Source organism: Physeter macrocephalus, chromosome 4 (assembly GCF_002837175.3).
Source record: "Physeter macrocephalus isolate SW-GA chromosome 4, ASM283717v5, whole genome shotgun sequence".
Taxonomy (NCBI): Eukaryota; Metazoa; Chordata; class Mammalia; order Artiodactyla; family Physeteridae; genus Physeter; species Physeter macrocephalus.
Genome location: NC_041217.1, coordinates 69,382,829 through 69,406,717, shown reverse-complemented (window position 1 = coordinate 69,406,717; position 23,889 = coordinate 69,382,829). Strand labels below are relative to the sequence as shown.

At 50.8% G+C, this 23,889-nt stretch overlaps 1 protein-coding gene across 1 annotated transcript; it reads left to right on the top strand.

Annotated features, from left to right (window-relative positions):
• Positions 1–9: 9 nt before the first annotated feature.
• On the top strand, positions 10–17,911 carry FCRL6 (Fc receptor like 6). Its single transcript, XM_055083883.1, is given in 13 exon segments — positions 10–2,690; positions 7,625–7,645; positions 9,276–9,542; positions 10,073–10,130; positions 10,132–10,344; positions 10,399–10,491; positions 10,532–10,725; positions 11,135–11,260; positions 11,308–11,363; positions 14,655–14,720; positions 15,301–15,391; positions 17,262–17,293; positions 17,370–17,911. Coding segments are annotated over 13 exon segments (1,494 nt in total). The 5' UTR covers positions 10–2,542; the 3' UTR covers positions 17,499–17,911.
• Positions 17,912–23,889: the final 5,978 nt, after the last annotated feature.

Below are 23,889 nucleotides of genomic sequence, written 5' to 3'. Positions count from 1 at the left end.
CTGTGCTCCGCAACAGGAGAGGCCACAGCAGTGAGAGGCCCGCGTACCGCAAAAAAAAAAAAAAAAAAAAAAAAAAATTTCAGTTCCTCAGTCTCACTAGCCAACCACAAGTAGCTACATGTGGCTAGTAACTATTGAATTGGACAGCCCAGAGAACATCACCAACATCGCAGAGAGTTCTAGACAGCATTGTCCAAGTGTTTCTCAAGGTTTTATCTCCTTTAAACTTCCTAACACCCCTATAACGCAGGAGTAATCATTTGTCCACTTTAGAACTAAGGATTCTGCGGTACAGAGAGGTTAAAAACTTCACCAAGCTCTCAGCAGATTAGTACCCAGAGCAAGGATTTAAGCTCAGGTGGGTGGCTCTGGGGCCCACCATGCTGTCTCCACGCCCAGAGTTGCCCCTAACCCCTGCTATCTACCCCGCCCTTCCCTCTTACCTCCTAGGGGTGGGGCTGAATCTTCCCATTCCCCAGAAGCCATTGTCCCTTACCACTGCTCTCCTGCCAGCTCACCCTGAGGAATGAGGGCCCCTGGGCTTCAAGCCCCTTCTGGCTGAGAACCCCCACTCTGTTACCCTCCCCACCTCCTTTTAGCCCCTTATTTCCCTTAAAGTATTAGTATTATGGGTTTTAATCCCGCCAGCCCATCCCCGTCTTGATTCAAGGTGAGCCTGGGTCTGGGAAGAATCCTAACCTGGGAGCAGCCCTACTTCCCTCGGGTGACCTTCATCCCCAAGAAACGATGTGCAGCCAGTTCAGCTCAGAGAGCCAACTTCACTAACACCTCTGAAGGTGCAACCAAATCTTACTCTGCAGGGGTAGAGCGAGAAGTGGGGGAGGCTTCACGCACTCAAGCTGCCGGAACGCAGTGAAAGTGGAAGCAGCCAGGGGCCGAGGCTTCAAGGGTTCTGCCTGCAAAGCACCTCGAGTGCTTGCAAGCTAGACCGTTTGTGGTTGCCCCGTCTCCTACCTTAGCTGTAGCCCACGTTACCCTCTAGACCTGCAGCTGAACAAAGTTAAAGACAACTAGAGTCAGGAGATCTCTTGGAAAGAGAACAATAGAGGAAAATGTATAAATGTTAACATCTTGAGCTGGGCCAACAAGATATTCGATTCCTACTTTACTTCCTCACTCCTTTTACCTCTCTCCCAATCAACTGAGTCTCAAAAGAATTGCCTGGCAGTGCCAGATTGGTTTCCCATTTCCACTGAATCAGAGAATCTAGGGCAAGAAAACTTAGAAAATTCACCCTGTCCGTTCCTGCTTTCAGCAGTAAGCACAGCAAATTCCAGACTACCGTATATGAAACTTCTCACCCAAAGACTTCCAGGAACAACCTTACTGTCAGAAAGTGCTTCCTGGTATGTTACCCACCTCTCCATGCTTCACCTTAAACTCACATGTTCAGTCCTCAGAGGATGTGAGGGTTGGGGAGATGGCCTCCTTCTCTGTTGAGAGACCAGTAGTTTCCAGTTTTTAATCTGTTACAAGTGATGCTGCTATGAACATTCTTGCACCTGTCTTTTGTGCCCACACATGTGCATATACGTAGGAGTGAAAATGCTCGGTCATCAGGCATCTATATATGTTCAGTTTTAGTAGATTCTGCCACACAGTTCTCCAAAGTGGTTGTACCAATTTATATTCCCTGTGGAAGTGTACGTGAGTTCTAGTTGCTTCACATCCTCACCAGCACTTGGATGTCTATAGTTTTGGCCATTCTTATGGGGGCTGTGGTGGTATCTCATTGCAGTTTAAGTTTGCATTTCCACTGTGATTTATGAAGTCAAGTTCCTTATCCTGTGTTTATTGGGCGCTTGGATATCTGCTTTTGTGAAGTACCTATCCAAAATATTGCCCATTTTTCTAGTGGGTGGTCTGTCTTTTTCTAATTGACTTGTAGAAATTCTTATATTCTGGATACGAGTCCTTTGTCAGCCATATGTATTGAAAATACCTTGCTGTGGCTTGCCTGTTCACTCTCCTAATGGTGTCTTTTAATGAATGGTTCTTCTCAAAATAATAACCTGACAGTCTTAAAGCCTCATATTCAGAACCTCCAGCCCCATTCTACCCCAACCTCATCAATCCCTGATTCTCTCCTGAGCTGACAGTCCTGTGGACTCTTTTCAGGATTCCACTTCTCTGCCTCATTGCAGTGTCCAGACACATTTCTCCTTGAAGAAGAGGGTATCTTGGAGAACTAGAGGTCACTCAGGGTGGAGAGTGGATGATCTTAGTGTTTCTAGAGCTGTGCTACCTTCCAGACTAAGTGATGCTGAGACCAAGCAAATTCTGGCAGTCTCTGGGTCTTTCCATAGCCCTGTCCCACCCCAGTTCCTAGCATGAGCTTTTTCAAACCACAGAGAGAGCATCCAAAAGTGCTTGCTAGTTGCTTACCTGACTCCTTTATGCTTTACGGTCAAGAAAATTCATTCGTGTAACACTCCTTCTACCAAAGAAGAAATACCAATTTGAGCTTTTACAGTTTCTTCCCCACTTCCCATATTTAGATTATCAAGCACTAACACCACCTATGTCAGAGGGGGTCACCCACCCACCCCTGTGCCTGTGGCCTAGATGCTGTCCCTCCTGGTCTCACCCCTGCCTTCAGTTTGCCCCAGGTTCCCTCCTCCATACCAGGCCAGGCCCCATGCTGCTCTGGACAGTTGCGCTGCTCTTCGGTAAGTCACCAAGCGCCAGCATCCTCTTCTGGGCACCAAAGACTGTAAGTCGTTCCTAAGACACAAAGTTCCTTACTTCACCTTTCCTAGTTCAAGTGGGTTTATGGCTGGAGCTTGAGACAAGTGCGTGCACATGGGCATGCTTGAGAGTGATGGGCGTGGAGACGTAGGGGCATCCTGGTGTTTCCTATCCCACTTTCCTGGCTCCTGGAAGGGCAACCCTTCGATGTATCAGAGCTAATTTAGGGAGGCAGAAAATCACACGCTGAGACCCAATGACACTTTTACCCTGTGAAATCGGGTTAAAATATCCATCAGGGCTATCTTGAAAGGAAAACGATATTATAGAAGGGAAGGAGGCTGCCAGAATGTAAGAGAAGAGATGGAGGAAATGGGGAAAGAGCAGTTCCGTGCATTTCTGTCAGCAACAGGAGCAAAACATGGGGTTTTACAAGGGGATATGTTTTTATGAAGCCTCAGCTTTTTCTTAGAACCAGTCAACAATGACTGGGCTTCACACCTGGTCAAGAGGTTTATGCTCTAAGTGTCCAAAGCCCCCTTCAAACTTACCATTCCTCTTCTGCCTACATCCTCTCTCTATTGTGGAGGGTGGCGAGGGTATTCTGATTTGGGTCTGACTGGTCCATGGGGACCGATATGAAGGTTCAAATCCATTCTTCTGAATCTATACCTCTCTCCTTGCTCTGAACCCCCCGGGGCCAGTCACCTCTGCCAGTGACTTCAGGGACTGGTCTCCAAGCAGAGGATTGTTGTGGGGTGAGTTACTCGGCTCCCCCAGGCTCAGCCCAGGCTCGGCTCAGCCTCGGCTCAGCCTCGGCTCAGCCTCAGCCCAGCCTCGGCTCACTATACCTCTCTCCTTGCTCTGAACCCCCCGGGGCCAGTCACCTCTGCCAGTGACTTCAGGGACTGGTCTCCAGGCAGAGGATTGTTGTGGGGTGAGTTACAGCCTCGGCTCAGCCTCAGCCCAGCCTCGGCTCAGGCTCGGCTCAGGCTCAGCCCAGCCTCGGCTCAGGCTCGGCTCAGCCTCAGCCCAGGCTCGGCTCAGCCTCGGCTCAGGCTCAGCCCAGGCTCGGCTCAGGCTCGGCTTAGGCTCGGCTCAGGCTCGGTTCAGGCTCGGCTCAGGCTCGGCCCAGGCTCGGCCCAGGCTCGGCTCAGGCTAGGCTCAGGCTCAGCCCAGGCTCGGCTCAGGCTCGGCTCAGGCTCGGCTCAGGCTCGGCTCAGGCTCAGCTACTGTCCCCTGCTACACTTAAAAGGAACAAGTCTGGGCACATAGTGCTTTACGGTTTCTGAGTTGACTTACTTTTTGTTTTAAACTTGGTCCCAGAAGTTTGTTTGTTTTCATTGAACCAGAAAAGCAAAACCATTCCTAAATACACTTGCTTCCTAGACAGAGTTTGTGGGCGTTTATCCCCTGGGAAGAAAATACCTGTACCACTCAGGGCTCTTCCTTCCCCGGCATCACCGTGTTGCCCTGTGTGTTCTATGAATGGCCGTTTGGACAAGTGAGAAGGTCAGTGCTCACGTTAGTGCAGGGACAGGATGGCCTCGTGCCTGGATACACTCCAGAGGAGAGGTTGCCAAGGGCAAATAACTTCCTTGTGAAAGGAACAGCCCTTGTACTTGACTAGATAAAGTCTAAGAGCTTCCCAGCGTGTACCCCAGGGTCTGGATGGGAGAGAGCAAAGGAAGAGGGAGGGAGAGTCAGTGACTGGTGACTAGTGGGCAGAGTATGGGGAACCCAGGCACGACTGAGTCACACCTGATGCTCAGGACCCCAGAAAGCCAGCCTAAGATTCAGACCCCACGGCTAAACATGTAGGAATGGAGTTACCATAAAGGTAGAGCTGCTATTTCCTCTCAGATGTGGCCAGAGAGACAGAGAAAACAAAACACTGAATACCTACTTTGTAGTACATACATTATCTCATCTAACCTTCAGGACGTTATAGGGCAGGGGGTTTTTATCCCTATTAAACGTTTGAGGAAACTGAGGTTCAAAAATGTTTAAGAAACTTGCCTAGAATTATGCTGCTAACAAGAGCAAAATTACCCTGCTAACAATGCAAACCCAAGTTCATATGATGTCAAACCCCATGCTTTCTCCATTCTACCTCACTACCTCTAGTCTGGGTATAGTTGGATTCTAATGAGGTAAAACTAGAAAATAAAATTCATTTAAAGTGCCTGGCAGGACATGGTCACACAATAAATGGTGCCTATTATTAGTATTGGCTATCAGGGATTCAAGAGGCTAGAAGCCCTGACATTGAACATGCTGGTACATGGCTGTACACTAAAGATGTATTTAAAGTTTAGGAGATGAACCTTGATCTTCCTCTGAGCTGGGCATTAGCCAGTTTCACTCTCAATACTGGAACCCACCCCCCATGTGCAAACACAGCATCCGTGACACACGACCCTCCCAGCTGCATGGCAGCCACAGCTTGGCAAAGCAGTATGTTCCAATTTGGTAGAACTTGACCGCAACATAGTTCCTCATGTTGAACTGAAACCTGCCTCTCTGATCTAACTTCCATGAATTAGTTCCACTTCTGCCCTATGAAGTAACAAGTCTCTCCCTTCTTTTAAGCTTAGGCCATCAAGTATTTGAAGGCCACTGTGTATCCCTGTGTACTCTCTCTCGTCTTTCTCAGAGAAATGTCTCCCAATCCCTCTAATAGGAAATGGTTTCTAGACTCTTTTCGTTGTCCTAGTCTGCTTGATCTTGTTGGGCTTTGTCAGTGGGCCAGGAGCTGGGCTTTCTCATCCCCCGCATAGTGGCCTGAGTGCCGAGTTCAGTGGGGCTGCTCCCTGCATCATTCGGGACTCTGTTGTGCGACTTAGCGTGACAATAGCTGTCAGCTATCTCATCACACTGTCACCTCATCTTCAGCCTGCAGCTCACTGAGGCCCTCGGGTCTTCTTTATAGGAACTGCTGTAGGGAGGTGTCGCCCACTCTGTCCCCAGTTGGTGGCTGTCTTGATTATACACAGTGGTCCTGCAGTCACAACCCCAAGGTCTTGCAGTGTCCTGGACAGCAAGTCATCAGGATGGGGACACGAGCTCATTTGAAGTGCCTATGCTCCCTGGATGCCTTCTCTCTTGTTATAGGCGTCAGTCCCCTCAACCCTGTCTGTTCATCACTTTGTAGCTGCAAAATCGCTTTCCAGGGGAGAAGAGAAAGGAAGAGGAGGCATCACTACCCAGTAAGGTCTTACTTAGTCACTCTGAGGTCAGGCCTTCTTTCTGCTTTCAGTTAATGTAGTAACCACCTTCCCAGGCAGAGGGTTGATACAATCTATGTAACTACTCTGTAAGGGAAAAATGACTATTATCGTTTCTGTTATACAGACAGAACCAGGAACTGGAGGCTCTTGAACTTTAAACAACTTGTCCAAGGTCACATAGAAAGAGATGGATTCATGAGTCTAGTCCAGGTCATCTGGTTCCAAAGCCCGCATGCTCTCCACTACGCCAAGCTCATAGAAGAAGATGTGTTTAGACATGGAGGCCTGGGGAAGATGGAGGGATGGAGGGATGGTAAGAAAGAGATTCTGCACACACTGAGAACCTGCAGGTGAGCTAACCCTGACCTGAGTAGGTAGAGAATGTGTCCCAGGTCATGTGGACAGCAAGGATGACAGCCTGTGAATGAACATGCCAAGCATCTGCTGAGGGGCTCTTCACCCACCCCCTCCAAGGCCATTCTTGCATTTCTCAGGGTTCTGCACAGCACCCAACAATGAAGGGCACGGGTAAAATGCCTGGGGACAGACTGGACTGACTGCACTCAGCCCTACACCATTCATTTCACCCCTTGCCCCAAAGCCCAGAATACGCTCCACTGCTTTATATCCAGCTGTGCCCCTCAGTTTAGGGTCCTCCATCCCTTGGACTGATCACACCTGCCTCACTTCATCCGTCATCATTTTTTGGTTTGGCCTCTCTCTCCTGGCCATCTATTCTCCTCAAACATTGGTTCCTCTAGAAGCATTCGTGCAATGCATACAAAGTGCAACACGGCGTGTGATGCGCTAGCCTGCTGATAGTTCTCTCATCCGTCCGAGCTGCCCGTCCATGTCCCACGACCTGTTAATTATTACTCCTCCAGGGAAATCTCGCCCCCTTCCTCTGATCACTCCCATACTCTATTCCCCAGAGCTCTGTGGACAGATGGACCACAGGAATCAGGTCCTGCCTTTGCTGTCTGAGTTCTTCTGTAGGTGTAAATTGGACCCTCAGCACATTAGTGTAAGAATCTAGTCCTATGTTTTCTGTGTTTGTTCCCTGCCCCGCATGAGTGGGCACAAAGGAAAGCATTCATGCATCTGTTCAGTATATGCTTATTAAACACAGACCATGATCCAGGCACAGGCACTAGGCATAGGTAACGGGGCAGTGAACAAGACAGGCAGAGTACCTGCTCTCATGGGGCTTACATTCTAGACAGAGGGAGACAGGTGATAACAAGTAGGCAATTTAAAGATAAGATAATTTCAAACGGTGATAAGTGCTCTGATGATAATACAATAGGATATTGTGATAGTGATGGAGGAGAATTCTTTTGACTGGGGGCCCCCAGCAAGACCTGTTTAAGGAGGTGGCATTTGAACTGAGATAGGGTGAAGGATTCTAGGCAGCAGGTCCACCATAAAAGTTGAGTGGCTGAGTGGCTAGGTGGCTGGATGTCTGGGTGACTGGGTGGTTAAGTGGTTAGATAGTTGGGCGGCTGGGTGTTGAGTGGCTGGGTGACTGAGCAGTTGGGTGGCTTAGATAGTTATGTGCTTAGGGGGCTGGGTGGTTGACTGGTTGAATGGATGTTAGCACCCATTTATAAGGTGACAGTCCTCCTCCTTGTCAGAAGGTTTTTTTCTGCTACTTAATCGAATTCTATCACTTTGTTCTCTTACAGTTCCCTGTGTTGGGAAAACTGGTGAGTCTTGTCTATGTCTCTTTCATCTCCAAGTGTGTCTCTGGGCCAAGACTTAATGGACAGGGAAAAGTCAGGGCCATTGGGTCCCCCAGAAACATCTTCAGAGCAACACCTGCCTAGGCTTCTTCCTCAGGAGTCTTCACTAATGCCCAGGAAGAGGAGAAACCCAGCACTCTACTCTCTCAGGCTGAGGATAGTTATAGGGTGACTCAAGTCCCAGAAGAATGGCTCTAGGCCACTATCCGACTCCCTTACAAGTAGCAATGGCTTCAGTCTCCTCATCTCAGTGTGGCTCTGGAGCTCCTGTAATCTCCATTCATCAAGGCTCTGGACTCCCTTCCATCCCTCTAATGTTCAAAGAAGTAGGCATCTTTCTCTGTGGGTCTGCCTTCTTTCTCCCTTGGCTACCTTTGCCCTCCCTCCCATCCTGTCCCACTGAACTCCATGGAGCTTCTGTCAAGTAGGTGAAAACTCTGGCCTAGGAACATCTTGATCTCCAAGGACATGTTCTGTGTATGCCAGGGAGGGAAATCTAAACCAATAGTTAGTGATGCTAGAAAGAGCAGCCAAGGAAGCAAGCCCCATTATTCAGCTATGCTGTGAGCATCGTTACCTAGTCTAGGGGGAGGGGAATGGGTTCTAGGGATCCAGGTGGATCCAGGCAAAGGCAGGATGTTCTGGGGCTCTCCTCAGGGCTCCCTATCTGATTACTCATCATTACTCCCAGGCTCCTGAGGCTGTCTGGGATCAAAGAAGTATGTCCTGGGGCCAGGCCAGCCTGGGATTGCCCTGCAGGTGATGCTGGGTCCCCAGGAGCTCTTTTCTTGTCCATGTCAGGACATAAAATGCATTTTAGAAATGAGGACAGAAATGACAGATCCTGCACCATGACTGTGGTGGAAATGAACCTCCCTGCTGGGAGTGCCGATGGAGGCTGGGCCTGGGGAAGCCTGGTGAGGGAAGCAGGAGGGAGCGAGCCCAGGCCGTGGCACATCCAACACCCACCCCTCCAGCTCCTCTCTGGTGGACAGGGGTGCAGCTACCATCAGTGGTGGAGGCTGAAGAAAGAGCTGCACTGGAGTCACCAGAGGAAAAGAAACCAATCTAGGGGAGTGAGAAGCTAATAAGGAGGAATGAAGCAGAACAATAGATGGAAGGAATCCATCTTGACTCAGGCTTGTCAAGGTGGCAGAGGAAAGTGCAGTATAAAAGGAGACAAGGAGGGGGGCTTCCCTGGAGGTCCAGAGGTGAAGACTCCGCGCTTCCACTGCAGGGAGCACGGGTTAGATCCCTGGTCACAGCCAAAAAAAAAAAAAAGAGACAAGGAGGGTAGGAGGGAAAGAGGCCAGAGAGAAGGCACAGGGAGAGGAGGGGGAGCGGGGGAATAGAGGAGAAGGGCAGAGGAAGGAGAGGAAGGAGGGGTGCAGGAAAGCAGAAGCCCTGCCCTGGTCTGGCGTGAAGGGCTGGGAGACAGTGACAGCTGTGAAGGAGCTGACCAGGAGCCTCCATCCTGGGGAGTGGCGGTGGGGGTGTGGAGAGCTGCGGGGGAGGCATTAAGCTGGGGGACAGAGGGAGAGAATGGACTGAGGGACCTGCAGCTCCAGGGTGACCCTGTTCCTGTGTCTCACAGCCTGGCTGAGCCTCCAAGTCCAGCCAGACCCCCTGTTTGAAGGGGATATCCTGACTCTGCGATGCTGGGGAAGGAGGAACGCAGCACTGTCCCAGGTGAGATTCTACAGGGATGGAAAATTCCTCCATCTCTCTAAGGAGAACCAGGCTCTGTCCATGGGAACAGCAGCAGTGAACAGCAGTGGCCGGTACAGCTGCACTGGACAGGGGACATACATGCAATATGTGGGCAGACGAACCTCAAGGACTGTCATGGTTCAAGTCCAAGGTGAGTCACAAGTTGGGGGACTGGGGGGGACGGGAGGGTGCTGCTCAGGGGTCTGGTCTTACAGGTCAGCAGCGCTCTGGGCAGCGCCCCTCTCTCTGGTTTCCCCTGATGCTGGGCCAATCTGCAGGGCCCTGAGATGTCCAGGATGATGTCCACATGCCCTGCCCCGCCATGGGGCGTGTCTGGAGCCAGGAAAGGGGGGCAAAATGCCCTGTGGGGGAAGGGAAGAACCAGCCCTGCTACTCCCCCACCTTGAGACCCTGAGCCAGACCCTTCTCCTCTGGGCACTAGGTGACCTTTAAGGCCCTTCTGTCTCTGGCCTTCTGGGACCCCAGAGGGGCTCAGGGCTGTGGGAGTCAGTTCAGAGCTGGTGTGTGGGATGAGAGGCCAGGTGCGGGGAGACAGTGACAGCACTTCCCACAGGGTGCAGGGCAGGGCCTGGGATGTGCCGAAGCTCAGACCTCACCTCAGACTCCAGGGGCCTCGCTGTCCAGGACTCCCCTCCTGAGCCCCGGGCTGCCTCTTCCCAGAGCTGTTCCTGCCTCCTGTGCTGAGAGCCCACCCCTCTCGTGAGCTCCGTCGGGGGAGCCCGGAGCCCACTCCTCCATGAGGGGAGCCAGAGGTCAGCCTGGCAGCTCCTCTTCTCCTTCCACAAAGAGGACCACACCCTGCAAGACAGGGGCCTCCATCCAGAACTCTGCATTCCAGCAGCCGAGGAGGGAGACTCCGGGCTTTACTGGTGCGAGGCGGCCCTTGAGGGTGGCTGGGTCCAGAAACAGAGTCCCCAGCTGGAGGTCAGGGTGTGGGGTAAGGGGAGGATGGGGAGACACTCCCCAGGGGCCTGGGAAGTGGGCAGTGGGGCCCCCTGGGAATGTGGGGAGGTCTCCCTAAGGGAGGAGCCTGGGGGGGGTCCCACTGACCCTTCCAACTGTGTGCTGCCCCGGTTCCTGTGTCCTGTCCTCTGCTCACCTTGAGACCCACCAGCCGAGTTGTGGGGATCCTCCCCTCCGATCCTCATTCTACCTCAATGGGGACACCCTGCAGAACCACGTGGCTCCCCATGGTGGAGCCGTCTCCTTCCTCTTCCAGGTGATGTCAGAGCAGGATGCTGGGAACTACGCCTGCGAGGCTGAGAACAGTGTCTCCAAAGAGAAAAGCAAGCCTGAGACACTCTCCGTGGATGGTAGGTCTCGTCCCCCAACTGGGCTGTGAGCCCCAGCAAGCTGGCCAGGGTCAGATCTCACTCCTCTGTGTTCCTCCCGCCATGCCTCCCACAATGCTGGGCCCAGAGCAGGCACTGCATGACTGACTGAGCATGGACCCCGCTTGGAGCATCTGTCCACTGAACCTGGCAGGGAAACAATGAAGTCCACAGAGAGTGAGGGGCACCGTGGAGGGAGGGCCACATGGTCATCCATGGAATTGCCCATCCATGTTGACATCCTTTGATCCGTCCCTCATTCCCACTGGCAAGGCTCCTTCAGGCCAGGTGGTTCCCACTAATGCCAACCACTCTGCCTCTCCTGTGCCATCTGGGGTGCATTTGTTAATTTCATCCTCAATGCTCATGGTCACCCCGACTCACCCCCCAGGTCCTCGGGTCTTATCTGCCCCCACTAGCGTCAACTGGCTGGTTCCTTGGCTGCCTGTAAGCCTGCTTGGCCTGATGGTCATTGCTGCTGCACTTCTAGGGTATTTCAGACCCTGGAGAAAAACTGGTCAGTAACTCTTTTTGGCTTTCTTCATTGCCGAATCCCTATGCCAGGCACAGCCCAGCCATCAGAAAGCCAGAGCCTGACAGGACCAACCGCTTACTTCTGGGTATTGGGAGGAGGAGGGACTTTTCTTCACACGTCATACAAAGGGGCCCCAGGAGGGACACTTACAGCTTCCAGAACTCACACACACAGACACAGTGTCTCACACACCCAATCACCCAGAGAGCGCACAAACACACTGCCGCACACTGGGGCATGAATAAAGGCACAAACAGGAGTTCTTAAAAGCCAAACGAGGTGTAGATCAGTGTCCTTCACATTTGAAAGACAGTCTGTGGCTGTGAATATGACTGAACAAACCCAAGGCCTCCAATTCTCTCGTTAAAGTCAGCAGAGCTCTGGTCTGCTTAGTGGAGGAGAAAGAAGACTTGAGAACTCCAGTGCACATGTAGGCTCACGCATACACACCTGTGCCGTGCTGTGCCCTGGGTGAGAGTCCATGGCTGTTAACTCATCAGGAAGGATGTGTGGTGGAGAGCACCGGGGAATAGCCCGGTCCTAGCACTGCTATTTACTAATTCAGTAACCTTGGGCCAGTTCCTTTTAAGTTTCACTAAACGTCTCCCTCTTGGGATGTTGTAAGGTCTGAGTTAATGAGGTGACATCTGTCTCATACCTGATATATTAGCCCGGCACTGAGTGGGTGCTCAGTACATTCTCATTCTGGTCTGAGCACATCACCCTGGCAGGTTCCCAAACTGCCTTTATCCCTTCTGTAATTCCTCTGATCAGAGTCATAAAAAGTTTAGCTAAAATTCAGATGAGAGAAATTCTATAGGGAGAGAATTCTATAGGGAGAAATAAGTGAAAATAATCAGATACATGGCATTTCTAGGTCATCTATTGGTTTTGAAATTCCAGACTCTCCTCTTCTTCCTGTCATGGTCATGATAATTAAGCATGAAGTTTGGCTTTCAAAGCAATCACCTTTGGTGGCTACAAGTTTATTCCAGCTCTATCCCTTGTTTGCCTGGGACTATGTTGAAGGGAATGGTTCCCAGTGCCAAAGCTATTTGGTCCCAGTTTATTCCTAGGGCTTCAAATCCACCTACAGAAGTTGGAATCAACCTACTTCTTCCTCCCTCGGGGCAACATTTTTATTTTCCACTTGCCAAGGGCCAAAGTAATTGTTCTCATAGACCTCCAGCTAGATTTGCTTTTTCAAGTTTGCAGCTCCCTCAGTTAAGGAATTTGTGATGAGTTCTGAGAGCTAAGCCAGACTGTTCTTTGAGGAAGACCCCCCCCCAGTCCTGCAATCCAAGTAGTCTTCCCTGACCATCAGCCAGGATACCTGAAAGCATCTCTCCCCAGCCTTAGACCCACTATCTCACCAGGCACCCCAGTTAGGGCTTGAGCCAGGCTCTGACTTCCTCTCCCCTTTTTAATTTAGCAGATTTTGTCCATCTAACTTCTCATCTCTCCTTTCCTTTAGTCTTGAGTCTAGATTTCATGAAGGCAGGCCAGAGTTGCTTTAAGGTATACCTGTGCAGTGGGAGAAAGATGGAGCCAGGCCCAGAGTTAGATGAGGAAGCAGCTGGAGTAGGGGACCATGAACTGAAGATCTGTGAATTCTACCATCTCTGCACCTGTCATAAAGCCAGCCTGGTCTCAACAGCATGGGTGTTTCTGCCCAGTCACCTCTGGGTCAGAGAGTTAAAGGCAAAGCAACACAGTACAGCCATCTCCCTCCCGGGCCCAAACAAGATGGTGGAGGAACAGTCACTGGTGGAAGATCTTCAAGAGGAAGATGCCTTTCACAGGGAACAAAGGAGCGTCCCTCTTCATGTGGCGATTTTGCCTCCCCACCCATTCCCACTCCCCTACCCCACCTCTACTGCCGGTCTGGGAGCACCTGGGCTCCATTTTGTTAAGGAACCTGTCTCTCATGAAAATAAGACTCCTGGTGGTGGTCCTATCATCTCAGAAGCTCAGGGGCACAAAACCTTCCTTAGAATGTCACTCAGAAAACCACCTTCAGGCCCAATTCCATAGCCACACAAGAAACACAGTCCAACAGCTTTTCTCTTCATGCCAGCTTTAGGAGACCCTTAACCATTTCCAGACAGCATATCCATTCCTCAACAAACATAAATGTGCCACCACTGAAGATATTCCACAGACTGTGTCTCTGAAGGCAATGTTCAAAGCATTGTGACCAGTTATGGAATCACTAGGACAAGGAGGTGGTCATACAGGAGGTCTACTTCAGACGAGATCGGGCGCGTTCAGGGTGGTATGGCCGTAGACAGGAAGTCTACTTCAAAGTAGCAGTTACCTAAGTGTGCAAGTTCTGGTTGTTTGCTTAAAAGTGTTCATTTCATTTCCCACTGTCACACCTCCCATAAAACACCATTCTATCAAATTCACAGAGCTCTTCATGAATGGAGACTCAGAAACACAGCCTTGACAAATGAGCATTAGAGGCCTCTCTGAGTCTCCACAAATGCCCTCTTGGTTGTACAGGAGGAGCCATGTCCAAAGGTGCTACCTGATGCTTTCTTGCTGTTAGAGCTAATGAATATTTCTTGGACACCAGGCATGAACCAGGTGTTCTAACATCCACCTGTGACCCAATTCCTATCCCAAGAGCTAATTTTTAAAGTTCTGGAAATGCCTCCTTTCACAGAGGCAGCATGCTAGGGGAGGAAAAGTGTACACACTGGATTAAGATTCTGTCTCCACCACTTTCTGTGTGACCTCGAAGAAGTCACCTCTCCTAACCTCAGTCACCTCATCTAAAAAACGGAAATCACAGTATCAACCTTTGCAAGGTTGTTGTGAAGAACATCAGACACCGAAGATTTAGGCAGGGGGGCTTTTATGACATCCAGCTCTGTGCTTGTCCCTGGGTTAGGAGGTTTGCTATTAAGTAGAAGCTGTATTTGAATTCCCTGGCCCTGTTTCTGACACATGGTATGTTGTCAAAGTTATTAGCTTTTCCTCCTTCTGAAAAACAGCCTGACTGGTGGGTCTGGGCCCTTTCGATGCAAGGATGTGACCCATCCTTTCTGACCCTGCTTCCTCCCAGTTTGTGATTCCCATGGAGCCATCCTCCCCTCTGGGGGTATTTTTCAAAGGAAACATCCCATGAAAGTTAACCGTGTCCAGACCTGTGAATTAACCCTCATTAACAAACCAGCCTCAGACCTCCAGCAACCTCTGCTGGCATTCTTTTTTTTTTTTTTTTTTTTAGTTTAATTTTTTATACAATTTTTAAAGGAAATTTTATACAATTTTTAAAGGTAACTGACATTCTTTCTCTCAGCCTCTCTGCCCCCACTGTCCAGTCTGCTCTCTGAGGGCGCTCAGTGAATTGTGCCTTTGCATCTCCTAGGGCCCCTTCCACCCTGGAATCTGCCCCCAGCCCCAGGTGGAGAGGAACACCCACGGTATGTCAATGGTAAGGACTTGCAGTAGCACCAGTGTCTGTCCATAAAGGCAGAGAAAGGCCTCTTAAGGGGAGTCATGAGAAAGAAGGCCTCATGAGCCCGAGTCTCAGGAATCAGAGTCATCTGGGGAAGGAAACAGATGGCTTCTGGGGAGAGCTTAAGTGCATGGAGCTGGTGGTGGGAGAGGGAGGCAGGAAGGGATCCCAGCCCCCAAGAGGGAGGTTTAGACCAAGGGTTAGCAAATTTGACCATGGGTCAAATCTGGGCCACCAAGTATTTTTGTAAAGAGCATTGTGTATGTGTCATGTGTGGCTGCTATCACACTACAGAGCCAGGTATTTGCAAACCCTAAAATATTCACTACCTTTTTTACAGAAAAGGATTGCCAACCTCCAGTTTAAACAATGTCAGGGCTGGGGAAGCTGCTAGAATCTGCTGCAGGGGTCAGGCACCTCCTGCCAAATGGATATCCCACATTAATAACTGCTTCCCACTGCCAGGTATCACCATAACAGCCCCTGATTAGCTTCCCTCCATAAGTGTTTCTGGGTCTTGAGGTGGGAGAGCAGGTGGGTCCTACTCAAGCTGCAGCTGTGTTCATTCTTTCAGTTCATTGCCAGAATGAGAACGATGAAGGTGTTATCTACTCTTTGGTACGTACGATTCCAAAGGAGAGTGAAAGGTGAGTGATGTCAGGTCAAACTTGACATCTTTGCTAATGTAAAGGGGAAGTTTGGGGCCTAGAGTGAGGTATCACTACCACCATCATCACCATGACAACTGTCGTCACCTTGACCACCATCATCACCCTGACCATGGCCACCTTCACCACCACCACCATCATCTCCTCCTTCACCACCACCATCACCACAAACAGCGCTATGTCCACCATAATCACCATCATCTACATCATCTCCACCACATCTCCACTGCTACCATCCCAACTAGGGAGGAATTTTTTTTTTTTTTTTGCCCTTTTCTGAGCATTGTGGAGCAACAAAGGAAAAAAAAGGAAAAGAATGATACAGTTTGTCTTTGACCCTGAGTGTAAGTCTAAACAGGGCAGTCTCAGCTCTAAGAGGGAGGCATAAAGACCATGAACCCCGGCCACAGATACCAGAGTCAAGATGTCAGGCACGGGGAAGGCTAGTCCACTCTCTAACAGACAAACAGGCCACGTGGAATCATGGGAGGAGTGTGGGAGTCAGTCAGAACTTGAGTTCTGTGGAATGTGGAGTCAGGCAGGATTGAGTTCAAAACTTGATTCTATGTACTCACTGTGTGCCTGTGGGCAAGTTATTTAAGCTCTCCGAGCCTAATCTATAAAGTGTAGATAATGCCTACTTTGTAAGATTATTATAAACAGCTAGGAATAGAACCTGTGTTCTAGAATCCATAAGGATTGTCTGGTATGCAATAGGTGTTCAAAAACAGGGAGCTTGTTTTATGTCTCACCTGTGCTGAGATTTCAATTCCTGGTCTGTAAAATGGATTTGAGTCAGTCTAGGGACTCTGCTCCCACCTATAAAGGGCACTAGGGAAAGTGGACAGCCAAGAAGTCTCTTGGACTCAGGGCACTTCTCCCAGGACCTGACCGGCTGCTGGCCAGAGCATTGCCAAGCAGGTAGGAAAGCACACGTGGGCCCAGTTCCTTCCTGAGAAGAGTCACAGTGAGGACTTAAAACATAAGAAAGGAGAAAAGAAGCCAACCTCAGACTCTATGGATTTCATTAGCAGAATAAGGAAAATAGGAAAATGTGATCCTTTTAATCCTAGCAGGCAGCAAGGGTGAAGGCATGCTTCGGGGCAGGGGTGGGGTCTGGGACAGTCTGCTCCCAGCTCAAGCTCTGAGCAGGCTTTCCCTGTTGGGTGGGTGCAGGTATCTGAAACCCAAGGTAAGGAGAGCCGTTCTGTTCCGAGATGCATAGAAGAGGGGATACTGGATCTTTTATCAGTGGGAGAATGCTTCCCATTCACAAAGATTCAATATTTGCCTCCGGTTCCGCTTCTTATGGAAGTGACTGTGGAGAGTTATTCACCTCGCTGAGCCTCAGTTTTCTCATCCCACTGTGAGAAGGCATCAATACCCCCTACTTGGCAAGACTGGTGTGAGATTAGATATACAGAATTATACTTCCGTTAGCTGTATACTAGATAGATCAGCTATATAATTTTCACACCTAAATGGTTGCCTGGTGCAGAGTGGGTGTCTAATGGAGGAGTTATTCTAGAATTATCTTGGGCACCTTCTTGTCTCTTGCTTCACACTGTAATCCTGCAAGGCAGCCACTGTCAACACCACCACCCTTTCCTGGTTGAAGCAGCTGAGACTCAGAGGCCAAGTGACTGGCCTCCGGTCACACAGCTGGGGTCTCCCGATTCCCAGGCCCACCTGCTTTCAGATTCAGGGTGAGAAGCCCTGAGAAGTAAAAGGGGGAGCAGCCCCCTACCCTGGCCGGCCCGTGCTCTCTGGAGGAAGGTACCACGAGGAGGTGGGAAGGGGACACCCCGCGAACCCAGCGCCCTAACCTTAACGCTGCTCTTCCCCACAGCTAGGCCTGCCCAGTCAGCCCGGCGGGAAAAGGTGAGATGGGACCCCTGCTCTTTTCTCATTCTCTGTGTGACGTCTGCTTCCTCACCCTGATCTGACTCTCACACAGGACATTTCTGTCATCTACGCTGAGGTGAGACGCCTTCAGCTCAGTGAGGTTCCAGCCAAGGGGCTGAATAGAAGAAGCAGGGCCCAGCAAGATCCCACTGGTGGCTGCAAGGAGGTCCCCTGCTGGTGATGGCATCTCCTCCCCCCAGGACACACAGCCATCCGCAGCCCCCAGCGCTCCCCAGGAGACCAGGGGACCCCAGCCTCTTCTGTGGTCCTCCAGTTCCCCAGCCCAGCAGCCAGAACCCCCGTTTGTGGAGCACATCAGAAAACTCTGTTACCCCTTACATGTTTAAAAAGATACATGGGGCTTCCCTGGTGGCGCAGTGGTTGAGAGTCTGCCTGCCGATGCAGGGGACGCGGGTTCGTGCCCCGGTCCGGGAGGATCCCACATGCCGCGGAGCGGCTGGGCCCGTGGGCCATGGCCGCTGAGCCTGCGCGTCCGGAGCCTGTGCTCCGCGACGGGAGAGGCCACAGCAGTGAGAGGCCCGCGTACCGCAAAAAAAATAATAATAATTAAAAAATAAATAAATAAAAAGATACATGGTTGTAGAATCTGTTGGTTAATAAAGGTGTATCCATTTGTTTCATATTGTTCATCAGTAGCAATCATTTGGGCTGCCTGATAATTTGGTCTGGTTTATTCAAGGAGAATGGACTCCCTGTGGACCTGACTGGTGATGAGACTGATGAGAGGGAGAGGAAGCGGGAGAGTTGCCGGGGCAGGGGGTGGGAAGGGAGGGGAGTCCCAGACCAGTCCACAGCCAGAGTGCTCAGTGAAGGATTATATGTTTGCTCCTGTGAGGCCCTGGCCCCAGCTTGCAGGCCCCTGCACTGGAATCACGGAGAGTGAGGTCCGAGTTAGCAACTCTAGTACCCTCCTCCCCTGGCAAGAAGTCTGCTCGTTCAGAGCACTCTTGGCCCCTCAGAGCTGCAAACATCTAGCATTTCCCCTTGAGCTTATTAGAAATGCAGACACCCAGATCTGCTGAATCAGAATCTGCATTTCAATAAGATCTCCAGGCGATTTGCATGTACGTGAAAGTTTTAAAAGCCTGGTCTACCTCCAAAATACATACGTCATGGAAGTAAATCAATCCACTTGCCTTCAGGAGCTTAATTGCCTGTGGTTCTGCTCTGGGTAAAGACAGTGGAGAAGGCAACCCATGATAGCCTTTCTTCTCACTTGTCTTCTACTCCCTTTTCTCCCTTCCCTCCTCCTATCCCAACCCTTCCTCCTCATCATCCTCCTGTCTCTGTCATCACCAGTCAAAATCCACAGTCAGAACACACCAGGGTCCCCTCCCCTTTGCCTCCTTGGTTCTGCCAGGATGACTGAGAGGCACACACCGTCTAGAAGCACAGGGTCTTCACTGGTCAGTCAGGAAGCACCCCCGACCCTAAGCCCCCGCCACGCCCTCTGTAAATGAGTCGCCCCCTTCTAAAAAGTGAAAACATAGACAAGAGAGCTCGTGAAGATGGGGACTGGGAAAGAGCCAGCCCTCCAGTCGTCCCCACAGACCACCTGCTTCCTGAGCTTTCATACCTCCCTCCTCCCTGCCCTACACCCGAGACACTCAACGCCTGGTCCGTGGACTGGGGGCTGTCTGTGAATTGGATTTACCAGTCCAGGCAAGATAATAGAACAACTGCAAGCAAAAAATTTAGGAACTTTTATAGCAATCTGACAGAGTAATTTTATGTTTGTTTAATATAATCATAAAATTAGGGCTCGTATTTGGTACCTCTCTTTAAATTTTTAATTTTTTTTGTCTGGTAATGTGTTTTTATTATATTTTACAAAGTATAGCTCCACAATGGATTGGAAATAAAAAAGAAAAACAGGTCCTTCAACACAGGTAGGTGAGAAGTCCTGTCTTACACACACACACACACACACACACACACACACACACTCTCACTCACACACCCCTGGCCTGGTCTCTCAGACGCTTTGCTCTCTCCTCAGACCCTTAATTTATAAAAGAATGAGCTGGAATTTTCCAAAATGAACAATTACTAAGAAAATTAAAGGAAAAGAGAACCCCCAAAAGAACACAGAGAAAACAGGGTTTTCAGAGGAAACCCACACTCTTCAGTCCAGACTCTCTCTGGTTTGCCTGATATCAGCACACACAGCCCCAAATCCCACATCTCCAGTCCTCAGAGCAGGCAGCTACTTCTGTTCCTAGAGGATGCTGGTGGGCAGGGGAGGAAGGGCCACTGCCAAGGGAGGATGGGACCCTCACAGTCCTCCAGGGCCAGACCCTGCAGACACAGAAAAAGGGTGCCACAGTGCCCAGGCTGCCACTGTGCCGCTCCCCGCAGGAACGCACACAAGCTGCCTCCACCCTTTATCAAGGCTCTGAGCTACGAAACCTTATTTTTCTCTCCAAGTCAGAGCTAAATGCAGACACATATCCAGCAGAGGTGAGTTGGCTGTGCCTCATCTAGGGACCTGTGCTCTGTGGGGTCATATCGCTTACAGAGTAAGAAGAAAAGAAAGAACTTCTTAGCTGGGATGAGGATGGAGAGGCAGCCTGGAGCTGCCCCCCTAAGGTAGAGAGTTAAGAGGACAGCCAGCAGCCTCAAGGCTGCCCTCTGGTGGCCCTCTTGGGTAGTCAGGGACTTGAGCATCAGCCTGCACCGTGGTCTGATCCGTTCATTGGACGGGTCCTTTGTAAGATATCATTAGACACCCCATCTTTGTCTTGTATGTGGCTACACCATTTAGATACAAACTATAAAAATGGAGCATGGCCTTTTCCTGAACCAGGCAGGTTGCACATACTGGAATTTCTTTCAATTCCAGGTGTGTTATTTTAAATTTGGCTAGGAAATAGATCTCCTACCTTTTTATTTAAATAAGCATCCACTAAACAGCTCTGTGTCCTTCATCTTTGTATCAACTGTGATGACGGTAAGTACAGACAAGGTGCACAGCCCGGGAAAGACCCAGGCTTTCCCATATCATATCTCCGTCTACACGGCCGGAAGAAGCTGCACCCAGCAGACCTGGAACATCCCTAAGGCTGCTCACTCAGCACGCACCACTCTCTGTGAGTGAAGAACCTATGTTGTACTTGTTTCCGGAATTCTCTCCCATGTGACGCACAGATGACTAGTGACTGTTCCTTTCATGGTCAGGAGCGTGATCACTGTCATCATCAGCATGTGTTCCTGATCTCATGGGGCTTACACATGCTAGATGTTCAACAAACGTTTGCTCAGTACCTTCGTGTGCACAAGATGGGAATCCAACAAATGCTGGGTAAGTGAGTGAATGAAGAAATGAGTTTCCAGCCTCCGGCTCTCTACCTCAACACAACACAGTTGTGGCTTTGTTTCTTTTTTGTGCAGCCTTCCTTTGACTCTCTGGGAAGGTATGTCTTTGCCTCAAAAGCAGACCCTACCAAAGCCTCAGATGCCTCCCACCCAGTCTCCCACGAGCTATCTCATAGGCTCCTTCTTTTTCCCCTCTCCTCAATTTCCCCCCTTCCAACTGTGAGCACCATGCCCCTGGTCCATCGAAGGTTCCATTCCCTCTACCTACTCCCAGCAGGGCCAAGATGAGGGTGAGGCAAGAGAAGTGCCCCGGGAACAAATATTGAAGAGGGAGTTATCTTCCGGGCTGTGCATACATGAGAGTGTCCTCTGGGGCAGGTAAAGTACATCCATTTCACACATGCGTGCACTGCCTCAAACCCAGTCTTCATCCACATGGAAGCACCACTGCCCAAGCTGGCTGCCAAGGGAGGGGTGCACATGGGCTCCCCCGCCCAGGGCAGCCTTTGGGGCTGGCATGGTGTCGGCTGGCAGATGGTGCAGGCAGCTGGTCCACTCTCTGGGAACCGCGCCGGTGAAGGTAGACACAAAGACGGGGCTGAGGTGGGGTTCTACCTGCTCCCTCAACCCCATCCTGCGCAGCCCCCTGGAAGTGGCACCCAGAGGCCCACCCACCCTCCAGCAACACTCCGCCCTCTTCCCTCACCCCTGCCTTCCAAAAGCCCGCTGAAGGCCCCTCCTTCCTGCCTGGTGCTCTTCCTCTGCCTCCTTCTCTGCCAGCTCCCTTCTCTCCCCAAACATCTCACCTTTTCTTTTCCCTTCTCCACTTCCCCCGCATCCCAGGAGAAGCAAGGCCCCATTCTGCCCTCAGGCCAGTCCAAGGAACAAGGACAAGTGTGAGTGGACGGGAACAGGGCATCACTTGGACCACCCTTCCCACCCCATCAAATTCCACCCAGCCCTGAATCTCTGCACCACGCTGCTCTCAGGGCTAAGGGTTGAGCTCAGATGCTGGTTTGGCCACATTTTACACCTGTTCCCCACTACCCCCACCCCGGCCCGCAGTGCAGGTGGGCAAATGGCAGGTGCAGGCCACTCTGCCTGACAGATGGAGCTACTACTGCACCTGTCTGGGCTGCGGCAGAGGCTCCTGGCTCCCAGAAAGGCCCCAGGGAGGCTGAGCCGCAGCCTCCGCTGCCAGCTTCTCTCTTAATTAAGGAATGTGGGGAGTGGCCCCTTTGAACTTACTAGCTAATTTACTCCAGGCACTCCCCCTGCGGCTGGGTAATTAATGTGATCTGAACCAGTAATTAGCACTGGGGGGGAGGGGGCGGAAACCTGCCACAGCAGACTTAACCCTTCCTGTGCCTTCATCAGTCCATTCTTCTCCAACTGTCACAGGGCTGCTGGAAGTTTTTCTCTGGGGGGAGGTGGGTGGGATATTTTCAGGTCCTCACCCAACCTCCCCCTCCCCACTTTCTCAGCCTCCCTGAAATTCCCCTAAAGGAAAAGGGCTGGGGTGGTACATAGAAGATTGCACCTCATTTCTTGCTTGGATGGACCGCTCTGGACCACCCTTTCTGCTGAGAAGAAGTGTGACTGCCCGCTGTCTCCTCCAAAGGAATTCAGCATCCGTATTCCCAGCATTCACACACCAGCCAGACTCCTGCATTCCATGGCCACCCCAGACCTGGCCTTGACATTTCAGAATCATTCAATCCACTTCAACACATGCTTGAAGGGTACCACCTCGTGGAAATCCTGTCCTTGGCGATATACAGGGTGCAGAAATGAAGGGGTTCTGATCCCCGCCCTCAGGAACTGGGAGAAGAGAGTTGAAGCAGGGCTGCTGGCACCTCAACGCTCCTTTACCTGCATTTGCCCAGCTCTCCCTTCTTCCCTCTCTCTGGCCACTTAGTAACCATGGTTAATTTTTTTTAGTGCTGATTGTCAACTGAAATTAGAATGCACAACGTGAGTTTCCTTTTTATTTGGAGACTTACGGAGGACTAGAGACCGGGAGACAGCCTCTCAGGCAGCTCTGAGGAACTGCTCTGAAGAGGTTAGGGGGAGGTCAGCATATATGTGATTTTGGAGAAAGTACGTGCAATTAAGCACACATTTTGGTAGAAGGTTACTGCTTGTCACGAGGGACAGCTATCTTAGTTAATGATTTTAGTGCTTTTATAAGTATGGGAAGATGCAAGAAATTGGGTTCATAAAATATCTGAGGGTCTGTTCTACCAGTTTTCCCAGAGCACAGAATGCCTCATCCTGATCATCACCCTGAATTCCTTTCAGGGTGTATTGTAGGTCAGCAACTGCAGGAGCCAATAACTTGTAGAACTGGATGGTGGGCCACATTCTTTATTTTATCTGACTGTGCACCAGACGCTATTTTAAGTGGTTTCACCCTTACGGCACCACGAAGAGGTAGGTACTGTTTTTAATCCCCGTTTCGTGAATGAAGACACCGAACACAGAGCAGCCACTTTGCTCAAGGTTTCACAGCCAAGACCTGAACCCAAGAAGCTTGACCCCAGAGCTTGAGTTCTTAAGTCCTACCCTCACCCTCATCTGTTTATATCCTAAGGCTCACCTCAAGCCCTACCCCCTCCATGAGGCCCACCTGGCCTCCTAGCCCCCCAGCTGGCTCCCACCCATCCACCCTCGGGCTCCCATAGCATCCCATGCACGCAGCTGGCATTGCTCTGACCACACTGATTGTAATTACAAGGTTACATGTCTGTCTTCTCATCTAAACTGCAGACTCCTTGAGGGCAGAGGCTGTGCCTTTCATCTTTGTGTCCCCAGCACCTGACATGTAAGTAGATGCTCAATAAATATCTGACACATGGATGACGGAATTGACAGTGGAGTCATAGATCAGTCCTCTCCCTTGGCCTCTGTGTCCCATAGGCAGGTGGTGTCCAAGTTCTGTCACAACTCCAGCTCTGCCCCTTTCTCTCTAGAGAGTTCCTTTCTACTCCAGTCAGGACAATCACAATAGCTGCTACCCAGACCTCCCTGCCTCTTTTTTCTCTCCCAATCAGCCCTGCACACTGTCCTCCCACTAGCAAGTTAGCCCAAAATGGACAGCAGCCCCCTCCCTCCAAGCAGTGCTTCTCAGAGCCCTCCCTCCATTCACTAGCTCAGAATCACCTGGAGTGCAGTGCTTTTTAAAACTACAGGCTCCTGGGCTTCCCTGGTGGCGCAGTGGTTGCGCGTCCGCCTGC